Source organism: Oryza sativa, chromosome 7, assembly GCF_034140825.1.
Source record: "Oryza sativa Japonica Group chromosome 7, ASM3414082v1".
NCBI classification, from domain to species: Eukaryota; Viridiplantae; Streptophyta; class Magnoliopsida; order Poales; family Poaceae; genus Oryza; species Oryza sativa.
The window spans coordinates 26121183-26132279 of record NC_089041.1 but is presented as its reverse complement, the minus strand read 5'-3'; the positions used below and the strand labels follow the sequence as shown (position 1 = coordinate 26132279).

The 11097-nt window shown below is 50.5% G+C and overlaps 2 protein-coding genes across 2 annotated transcripts; both read right to left on the bottom strand.

Moving 5' to 3' along the window:
- Nucleotides 1–255: 255 nt before the first annotated feature.
- On the bottom strand, nucleotides 256–1073 carry LOC4343962 (SKP1-like protein 14). Its single transcript, XM_015790192.3, has one exon. It carries the CDS (start codon nucleotides 1002–1004, stop codon nucleotides 456–458), a length of 549 nt encoding a protein of 182 aa, XP_015645678.2. The 5' UTR covers nucleotides 1005–1073; the 3' UTR covers nucleotides 256–455.
- A 5911-nt stretch (nucleotides 1074–6984) lies between these two features.
- LOC107278210 (SKP1-like protein 13) lies at nucleotides 6985–7995 on the bottom strand. The gene has a single exon (XM_015790780.3). The coding sequence runs from the start codon at nucleotides 7922–7924 to the stop codon at nucleotides 7259–7261; it is 666 nt and encodes a 221-aa protein (XP_015646266.1). The 5' UTR covers nucleotides 7925–7995; the 3' UTR covers nucleotides 6985–7258.
- Nucleotides 7996–11097: the final 3102 nt, after the last annotated feature.

Genomic DNA, 11097 nt, shown 5'->3' with positions numbered 1-11097 from the left:
AAAAATGTTGCAACGATGTTTTCCCTTCTCAATTCAATTCACACCAGAATCCAAAACGCAACAAAAATCTTCCCAATACAAATTCATGACCAGGGAAACATCCCAGATCGATCAAGCAGCAAATCTGCAATCCAGTCTCTTGGATTGGAATCACATCAACGCAATTGAACCAAACCAACGAGCAGACAGAGGAGACAGCGAACAATTAATAAGGAGGCTAACTGCATCGAAGCCAAGCAAACACAGGAAACAGCATTGATGGAAGCAAAATTATTCACGATCATGCAAGCGATCCAGCAGTTCAAAGCATTCAACAACACAGCCAATCGACTCTGTTCTTCTTGCACGGGACGGGATGCACGAACTCCCCGATTCGATCTGAATCTACCAGAGATGCAAGTACGCAACACACACCTACGAAACAACAACAATCACGACGAAGAACAGCCAGGTGTCTACTCCTCGAAGGCCCAGGCGTTCTCCCGGCGGATCTTCTCCTCCTCCTCCTTGGTGAAGTCCTTCTCGACGCCGAGGAACTTGCGGATCTCGTCGATGGCCTTGCCCGCCTTGATCTTGCGGGCGACCATGTCGCTGGCGAGGTCGAGGAGTCCATAGAAGCCGACGCGCTCGGAGGCCCGGATGATCTTGAAGAGGGAGTACTTGTCCTCGTCGCCGTCAAGCTCGTTGATGAAGCCCTCGTCCCAGATCTTGAGTTCCTCCTTGTTGGTGATGGCGAAGTGCTTGTTCATGTACTCGGCCATCTTCCTGACGGTCTTTATGTCGACCTTGGGGAGCGGGATCCCGTGATCGGCGCAGACGTTGTCGATCATGTCGCCGACGAGCTTGGAGATCCTCGCCTCCGCCTCCGCCTCCGCCTCGCTATCCTTCTCCTCCTCCTCCTTCTCCGCCGCATCCAACACCACCTTCTTCTCCAGCGCCTCCGGCACCATCGTGCCCTCTCCCTCCTTCTCCACCACCGCGGCCTCTCCGTTCCCCGTCGCCATCACTTGCGAAACCCTAACTCTCTCTCTCTCTCTCTCTCTCGCTCGCTCTCGGAAACTGATTACCTTAGCGATCGCCGGAAGCAGATGGGGTCGCCGATATATAGCCGCCGGCTCACGTGTTCTGGTTAAAGGCGCAGCCCGGAGACGGAGACGTGTTCGCCTTCGCCTTCGCGGCGGCCGTTGCATTTCCTCTTCTCCAAGAGTAGGAGAGTACTGTGATTTGCAGGCCTTGCTGGGCCAGTAGGTTGGGCTGGGTACGGCCCAGAGGAGAAGGTCGTGGGCTAGATTTGTACGGTTTGTTAGATATCCTTAGATTTATACGAAGTATATGTTGTTTTCTTCTCATACTGAAAACTCGTAGTGGATACTGTATTAATATATTCTTTTTCTCTTCAACGATGGCGATTCAATGCTTAAATCGAGGATAAAGTAGTCTCCAGCATATTGTTTTTTTTTTAGCAAGGGCAAAGGCCCCCATTTCTTTTACTAGAAATGATCATACCAGTACAGGTTCAGCCAAACGGCACAACAATCAAAAGAAGAAAAATGTCACGCCATTTCCCTGTTACTTGGCCTGCTAATTGAAAGGTATATCACTCATGTTGTTTGGTTCATTTGATTCGGCATCTTACTTTTTTTCCCCATATCACTCGTCTATGATCTCTCGAAAGGGAGTATTGTACCAGCCAGTATTATTTTTGTAAAACATGTGAACTTTCAAATTAGGCGTACAGAGTGTGTGAATTTTCTTTCTAGGAATTTTGTTGTTTTCAATTGACAACTGAACTTAATTTATTTGTTGATAATCCCCTAAAAGAGTTCTGAGTAGTTAGTCCCCTTCTGAAATAAAGAAATCTTGCAGGATATTTATGGTAACTGAAGTAATTAGTTCACACGAAAGCTATATATAAAAGTCATGTATTCAAGCCCGTGAACACAATTAGCCCTGCAAGTTACAAGCATGATTCTTCAGATAAGCCCATTCATCTCTGAAACGGAATGCTATAGATGCAGAAAAATGCAACACATTGTGACATGCAGAAGAATCCACATCCATATCTGAAACGAATTGTTTCATATCCAGAAGAATTCAGATACATCTCTGAAACATCTCTGAAATATCCAGAAGAATTCAGATACAGACAGACAAACAGAAAGACCAGTTTGCAACATCTCTGAAACTTTATCTGATAAGTTAGAAAACATGCAGGGAGTTGGATCAGTTTGCAACAAAGAAGGATCAGTTACTGTTAAGAACTGAACTAAACAACTGATGATCCGTTAGTCATCGGTACTAATCAATAAATACATCTATGAAACGAAATTTGCAGCAGATACTTTCCCTTATCTGTCCAGTTCACACCAGAATTCAGGCAAAACGCAAGCCACACAAATTCATGAACAGGAAAACATCCCCGGTCAGTTTGAGCACGGAGAAATGTTTGCTAATCTGCATCCAAACCCTTGGATTGGAATCCCACAAACGAATTGAACCACATGCCAACAAGTAGACCGAGTAGTCTAGCACCATGAAAACCGAGCAGAGACAGCAAACAATTTGGGGCAAAATTTTACAGTTCGAACAGACCAGTACATGCATCTCTGAAACGAAATGCAGCATTCAGATGAAAATCACAACGATGTTTTCACCCTCCTGAACTCAATTCGCACCTGAATCCAAGTAAAACGCAACACAAACTTGCACCCAATAAAAATTGTGAGCAGGAAAACATCCCCGAGTACTGAGAAATGCTGCAAATCTGAAACCAATTCGCTTGGTTTGGAATCCCAAGCATCACGAGTAGACAGAGTTAGAAACAGAGCAAGCATTTAACAAGAAGACTGACTGCATGAAAGCCAACAAGACACAGCAAACAATTTGGGGCGAAATATTCACTTCATGCAAGCGATCCAGCAGTACAAAGTACTCAACGACACAGCCGACTCTGTTCTTCTTGGACAGGATGCACGAACTCCCCGATTCGATCTGAATCTAGCAGAGACACAACACGCAACGACGAGAGAACCACCATTACACGACGGGTTAAGAGAGAAAGTGAGTGTTACTTCAAGACTCAGACGTTCTCCGGTAGTGTCTCAGTGTCTCCTCCTCCCCCTCCCCCTCCTAGTCGCAGAGTGTGAGGCTGAGGTCGATGTTGATGGGCTTGAGGTCGATGTTGATGGCCTTGAGGTCGAGGCTGTGGCTGAGGTGTTCGCCGGGATGAGGTTGACGCGGGTCTCCTCGGCGTCGGGGGTCTTGTTGCTGGTGTTAAACGGGTCGACGAACCTTTGGTCGGTGAGTTTGGAGAGTCCAGTGATTTTGAGGTAGTTGGAGGCCGCGAGGACTTCGACGAAGAGGATGTTGTCCTCGTCCAGCTTGTCGATGAAGGCCTTGTCCCAGTTCTTGAGTTCCTCTTTCCGCTCGTCGGTGTCGGCCTTGTTGTTGGCGTGCTCGTCGCAGTACTCGATCACCTTCATGAGGGCCTTGTAGCTGACGAACAGGCGCGGGATGGTCTCGTCGCCGCGGCGGCGGCCGTCGTCGATGAGGTTCCCGATGGTCTCGGACAGCCTCGCCGACGCCTCCTTCACCTTGACCGTCTTGCCGTCCAAGCTCTTGAGGGTGATCATCCTGCCGCCGCTCTCCTCCTCCTCCGCCACCTCGGGCACCACCTTCTCCGGCGAATCAAACACCGGATGCTCCAACGCCTCGGTCACCGCCACCTCCTCCGCCACCCCCTCCGACACCAGCTTCCGCACCAGCTCCGACACCGTCGCGACCTCGTCCTTCTTCTCCACCGCCACCTTCGCGAACGCCTCCAACAACGCATTCCCCACCCCCACCGCACCCGGCACCACCAGAATCCCCGCCGCCTTCGACGCCATCGCGGAGCCCTCTCCCTCCTCCTTCCCCTTCCCCTTCTCCTCCGCCATCACTCGCTCACAAAGATCGAGCCCTAGCTCTCCTTGCACTGACTAGTGACTACCTAAGCGCTCGCCGTGGATGCGAATGCGATGCGGTGGCGCGAGCCGGATTGATCGGTGCGAGGTCGGAGGCAGAAGGGGTCGCCGATATATATAGCCTCGCCGGCGGTGGAGGCGTGCTCGCTTTCGCTTCAAGCCTCTTCTCCAAGCCTAGCTGGCTCGCCAGCTGGACGGACTACTGTTTTGTCCAGGCCGTGTTGGGCTGCTAGATTGGGCTGGCTGCTGGGCCGACTGGAACAAGGGGGATTTGTTGTATATGGGCTGAGAATTTGTAATGGAATCGGCCCATTTATGAGGGCCACACCACTGACCACTGTACAAAGTTTTTTGTACGGTTGTCAAGTCTCCTCACGTTTATATGTTTTGTGGAGTTTTTTTTTTCTCGTACTGAAAAACTCCTGCTGTATATTGGAGTATATATATATTTTTCTTTTCAATGATCGTTGACGATCGTGTATCGCCAATTATTATTTAAGTGGAAGTCTCCGGCATATTTATGAACTACTGACAAGTGGTCCGTTATTAGGACTCCATAGAAATTTTTCCGTCTTAATTTTCTTTTTAGAGTAGGTGGATGGGTAAAACTAACACTGAAATCACAGCAACCAAGGAATGTGCCTAATTTCAGCTTGTTCATACACGGGTTTTTCTAGTTCGGCTCTAATTAACAAGAGTATTTTACCAAATATTATGTAACGCCATTTTCCTGTTACTTAACCTACAAATTGCAAGGTAGAGTATAACACATGCTGCTTGGTTCCACAAAAAACTGCAGTACTATTATTTCATTCGGCAACTTAGCACTGAACTTATTACATCACTCGTCTTTGATTGGCAACTGATTTCAATTGGCAACTGAGCTGAACTGAAGTGATTATTTATAAAATTCATGCATTCAGCATTCCAAAGGAGCCCATAAACACAATTAGCATTGCAACTTGCAAACATGATGCACAAGTTGAGCAAAACAACTACGTGGAATCCTGCCTCAACTAGAAGCACAGCACATGCAGGGAATTGGGTTAACCTGACCAAACAACTCAGAACATACTGTGAGATAAGTCCATGAATCTCATCTCAGAAACGAAATTCTTCAGATACAGAAGTGCTATCTGAAACAAAATGCTTCAGATGCAGAAGAAAATTCAGGCATACGCATGGAGTTGGGTTAATTAACCAAACAACGGACAACGTACTGAGTATATCTTTTTTTTGCCAGGTCGGCCGAAAGGTTCGGTCGACCAATTTCATTAAGAAAGGAAGGGTACATTACAATTAAAGAGCTTACAACGACAGTAAGCTGTCGAAAACAGATTGGGGCAAAATCCCTGACCCGTAAGCTAGAAAACTTCTACAAATTACAATGCATATTACGTGATCTCGCTATTGCACGTTGTGAACACTCCTGCCATTGAGAAATGCCCAGGGGTCTTCTGGCTAGCTCCACAAGGTGGTGGGCTAGACAACCTGGGTTCAAAGCCTCACCCCTCCTAATTATTTGATATTAGGTCCTTCCCTAATATTCTAGTTTTTTTTTTTGAACACTCCTGCCATCTTCCAGACAATGGCCTCTTCCTTGATATCTTGCACAAGCTGTTCTATGCTTCGAAATTTCTGTTCAAAGACACGCGCATTGCGTTCTTTCCACAGCAGCCAACATGTTAGCGCGAAAACACTGTCGAAGATGCTCCTGTAGCCCGTCCGAAAAGCCATCCTCGCCTTCATCCACCAATCTGCCAGGGCTGGTTCGTTCTCTGTAGGCAAGAGGAAATTGATTCCAATCCATCCCTGCATCATCCTCCATACTCTCCTGGTGAAAGCGCACGTACTGAGTATATCTGAAACGAAATGCAGCATTCAGACAAAACTGCGACGATGCATTTTTTCCACTTAGTACATTTTGCACTAGAATCAAAGCAAAATTGAACATGTCCTCTACCTTTAATGAAATTCAAACAGATATCTGGCCCTGGGAATCCTTCCAGGCACCCAAATAAGGCCTAGTGACCTGGAGTTCTGCTGACACAGCATTAAACTCGGATTACATTGAATCACACGGTAATTAGTTATCTTCAGTTTTCTCTCTAAAATTAAGTTCCAGATTTTAAGAAATGTACATGTCGACTGAAACTGTGCAATCCCCTGTTCACAAGTTCAGAGACAACGCCAACTCAAGCAGATTTACAATTGTACAGCAAATTTACATGGAACACACACAAGAAGGAAGCAAAGGTGCTGTAGCTGTAGCTCTCATAATGTCTCAAAACAAAAGGCAAAAGTTCAGGCATTGGATTGTTGCTAACTAATCTGGAGCAGAGCTCAGGAATTCAGAACACGTACAGAAATTTTATGAACCAAACAACACAGTAGGACACCATCCTAATAATGCTTGAGAAAGCAGACCACATGCAGGGAAATGAAGTGGGTTAACTTAACCAAACGACCAAGAACATTCTTCTGCTAGATCTGTCCATGCATCAATGAAACGAAAAATGCTTCAGATCCGGAAACCCATAACATACTTAGGGAGGATCAATCCAAATTTCTGAAACAAATGCTTCAGATGCACAAGAATGCAACACAGAACATACTAGGGAGTCCATATGCATATCTGAAACGAAACGCTTCAGATGCAGAAGAAAATTCAGACACGCATGGATCATTTCGAACAGATCAGTCTGTATCTCTGAAGCGAAAGCAGCATTCAGAATTCCAGATAAAAATGCAACGATGTTTTTTCCCCTTCTCAAATTAATCCGAACCACAATCCAAGCAAAATGCAACACCAAACTTGCACCCAATACAAACTCAAGAGCAGGAAACACATCCCCTGATCGATCGAGCACTGACCACTGAGAAATGTTGCAAATCTGCAACCGAATCTCCTGGATTGGAATCCCAACATCGAACCAGATGCGAACGAGTAGATAGCTAGAAATAGAGCAAATATTTAACAAGAAGACTAACTGCATGAAAGCCAAGCAGACACAGCAAACAATTTCGGGGCAAAATATTCACTTCATGCAAGCGATCCAGCAGTACAAAGTACTCAACGACACAGCCGACTCTGTTCTTCTTGGACAAGATGCACGAACTCCCCGATCCGATCTGAATCTACCAGAGGCACAACACACAACTACGAGAGAACCACCATTACACGACGAGGACACTACGGGTTAAGAGATTAGTGAGTATTACTTCAAGACTCAGACGTTCTCCGGGCGGGTCTCCTCCTCCTCCTCCTCCTTGTCGCCGAGCTCGATCTCGATGTTTCAGGCCTTGCCGATCTGCTCGCGGGTGGTCTTGCACTGGGAGGCGAGGTTGTGGAGTCCATCGATTTTGAGGTAGTTGGAGGCCATGATGACCTTGACGAGGGAGTCGTCGTCCTCGGCCAGCTCGTCGATGAAGGCCTTGTCCCAGTTCTTGAGCTCCTCTTTCTGCTCGTCGGTGTCGGACTTCTCGTCGGCGTGCTTGTCGCAGTACTCGACCACCTTCTTGAGGGTCTTGTAGCTGACGTCCGGGAGCGGGATGGCCTCGTCGCCGCGGCCGTCATCGATGATGTTCCCGATGGTCTTGGACAGCCTCGCCGACGCCTCCTTCACCTTGACCACCTCGCCGTCGGAGCTCTCGAGGGTGATCATCCTAGCGCTCTCCGCCTCCAGCGAGACCTTCTCCAAATCATCGGACAACGCCTTCTCCGCCGCGTCCCACCCCGCCTCCTCCAACGCCTCCGTCACCGCCTTCTCCACCGCCTCCTCTAGCAACTTATCCGCCGCCTCCGCCACCGCGGCCTCTCCCTCCTCCTCCATCATCTCCACCTTCTCCAAAGCATCGTACACCGCCTTCTGCACCGCCTCCACCACCGTCTCGGCCTCTCTCTCGTCCTCCACCTGATCCACCTCCATCGGCATCACCGCCTTCCCCTTCTCCTCCGCCATCGCTCGATCGCTTTCTCTTGCTGAGCCCTAACTCTTCTTGCCGTGGATGGTGTGGCACACGAGATGGATTGATCGGTGAGAGACTGAGAGGTCGGAGTCGCCGGTATATATAGCCGCCGGCGAGCGGGTTCGGGTCAGGAGGCGTGCTCGCTTTCGTGTCCGTTACGTTTTTTTTTTCTACTGCAATGCAAGCCTTACCTGGCACGCCAGCTGGACGAGAGCGGCTGCGTTTTGCGGGCCACGTTGGGCCAGAGGCTGTGGCAATTGTAATAGATTCGGCCCATTTATGAGGACCATGTTGTCATACAGTACATTGCTCCCATTTTTCTCCTCTTTTGTCGGTTGGTAAAAATTTCCTCACGTTTACATATTTTGAATTTTTCTCTGAAGACTCCTACTGTATATATTTGTCTCTTTGATTTGATCGTTGGGGATCGTATCACCGCTTAAGATTTATTAAATCAACTCGGACTCCGGCATAATGATGGATTACAGTAACTGATGCTAGTAACAATTAACAAGTGGTTCATAGTTAGGAGAATTTTCACCATCTTAATTTCCTTCTAAGAAGTCACCGGAGCAACCAAGGAACATGCCTGATTACTAGGAGTAATATGGATATTTTAGCAAATATTCTGTGACACCATATTTTTTTTTCATCGAGTGTAGGGGCAGGAGCTCTGCCATTTCATTGATACGAGAAAGCAGAAAAAACAACAACGAAACGCAGAGAAGCCATGAAAACTAGTACATTGTAGCTAAAGCTTCCTCTCAGGCCTTGCACAGGTTTGTGATCATGTGCACTACATCTGCTAACTTCGTAGCTGCCACTGAAAATTCTATTGTTCCTCTGCAGCCATATGCACCAAGATAAAGAGTGTGCAAGCCGAAAGAGTTTGTGAATTGTGATCATGTCACGCCATGTTTTTCCTTTTACTTGACCTGCAAACTGCAAGATATGAGTACTGCTCTTCATCATTAGGCGACTGATGCCACATCACTCATCTTTGATCTCTAGAAAAGGAGATAGTACCAACTAGAGTATTCCTTTTTGTAAAGGAAAAAATACGAATTACTCCTCTGAACTATCACGGTCGATCGAATTACCCCCCTGAACCACAAAACCGGACATTTTTCACCCTGTACGCGTGACAGTTCAGTCAGCATTTTATTTTTTTAATGGTAGGATCCCACATATCATCCCCTCTTTCTCTCTTCCTCTATCTTCGTCATTCAACGGGCAGCGGCACGCATGGCACGGAGCGGGGAAGGGCGATGGGCGGCGGCGTAGGGGCGGGCCGGCGGTGGGCGCGCACGCGGCTCCGCTATGGTGCTGGCCGCGTGCGGCCCCAACTCCTGTTGGCCCAAAACTGGGAGACGTTGGCCCAACCAGGAGAAAGCCTTACTACACACTCCTGTTGGCCCAAAACTGGGAGACGTTGGCCCAACCAGGAGAAAGCCTTACTACACCCCAAAAGCTATATTCCCAACAATCTTCCTCGTCACACATTGGTGCCCCTTAGCCCTGACCGGCCCCACACACAGGCACATACGGGCCTCACACCCGCGGTCCACTGGGCTTTGGGCTTACACTACCCTGAGTGTGCACAAACACTAGAGATTGTGGGTTTGGCTCTGATACCACTTGTTGGCCCCAAACCGGGAGACGTTGGCCCAACCGGGAGAAAGCCTTGCTACACCCCAAAAGCTAGCTCAAGAGGTGAGGGGCTCCCCCCACTTTTAAGTTGGTTTAACTCCCCCTAGATTAGCAATGTGGGACTATTCCCAACAACTTCGCGTGATGCCGCCACGACCAAGTGACCAACCCTCGTGTTGCCTCCGCGACTGCGCCGCCGCAGCCTCACGACTGCATCGCAGTCCCTCCCGCAGTGGCGAGACGGGCGCACTAGCAGCACCATGGCCGGTCGTCCCCGTGCGGCGGATGGACGCCTCCACGGCCGCCTCTGGCGGACGATGCACAAAAAATGGTGGTCGTCCCGAGCTCATGGCTGCCTCCGCGGCCGGCAAAGGGCTACCTCGCTCCGAGAGCTTCGAGGAATAGGCAGCTTTCGTATGCATGAAGGCATCACTTCATCAGCACCCAGCAGCATGCATGGTCCTGCTCGCGCTCGTACACGGTCCTTGAGCAGAAGCATGCAAGGCGTGAACTCCGTGGGGTATGGTGGCCACGGGCGGCTCCGCCGCCTCTGCCGGGCACGCGCGTCATCGCCGCCTCCGCGGGCACGCGTGGCTCCGCCCACCTCCCTTCCCCGCGCACCCACGCCATGCGTGCCGGCCGCCGGCCTGCACGCCACTGCCCGCTAACTGACGAAGAGAGAGGCGGCCGCTTGGCGCGGCTTCCCCCCCTCCCTCTCGGCGGCGTGCAGGCGGACGTAGCTCGCGCGCGGCTTCCCCCCTCCCTCTCGGCGGCGTGCAGGCGGACGTAGCTCGCGCGCGTGCGGGCGGACGGAGCTCGGCGCTGCTTCCCCCCTCCATCTCGGACAGAGCTCAGAGCAGGATGCAATCCGACCGCCTCGCCATTGTCGCCTTTTCCGGCGCCTCCTGCCGCTGCGTTGGATGACGCGCCAGGGCCAGCGCTCCGCCCGCCTGCCAGATCGTCGACCGCCTCGTCGACTGCGCCGCCGCCCAGGGCCAGGGTAGGCCGTCTGCGTCTGCGACGCGCTGCGCAAGGCCACCAAGGTGCTCGAGGACCACCGTGACCGCAACCCCGTCGCCATCGTCATGCTCCTTTCCGACACATAGAAGAAGCAGCAGCAGGATGTGATCCGACGCCCGCTAGCCGCCCCTCCGGCCACGCGATTCACGCACGTCGAGATCCCCATCGGGCCAGGGGAGGAGCCGGCGTGGTCGGCGCTGGTGGCAGAGGAGGACGACCAGATGGGAGACGGCTCGAGGCCCCCTTCGCCTCGCCGCTCCGACGGCGCCCCCACCTCCACCGCCGGCCAGCTCCTTCGCGGCTGCTGCCTCCCGCCCACCCTCCATCCCACCGGACACCGGCGCCCAGCCGCCCCTCCTCTGTGAGAGAGAGAGAGTGAAAGAGAAGAGAGAGAGGAAGAGTGAGAAAGAGAAGAGAGAGTATGAGTGTATGACAGGTGGGTCCCACATTTTTTAATAAATAGAATGCTGACTGGACTGCCACGCGTACGCCACGT

Coding starts and splice junctions, on each gene's coding strand:
- LOC4343962 (XM_015790192.3), bottom strand. CDS start 1,004: ATGGCGACGGGGAACGGAGAGGCCGCGGTGGTGGAGAAGGAGGGAGAG.
- LOC107278210 (XM_015790780.3), bottom strand. CDS start 7,924: ATGGCGGAGGAGAAGGGGAAGGCGGTGATGCCGATGGAGGTGGATCAG.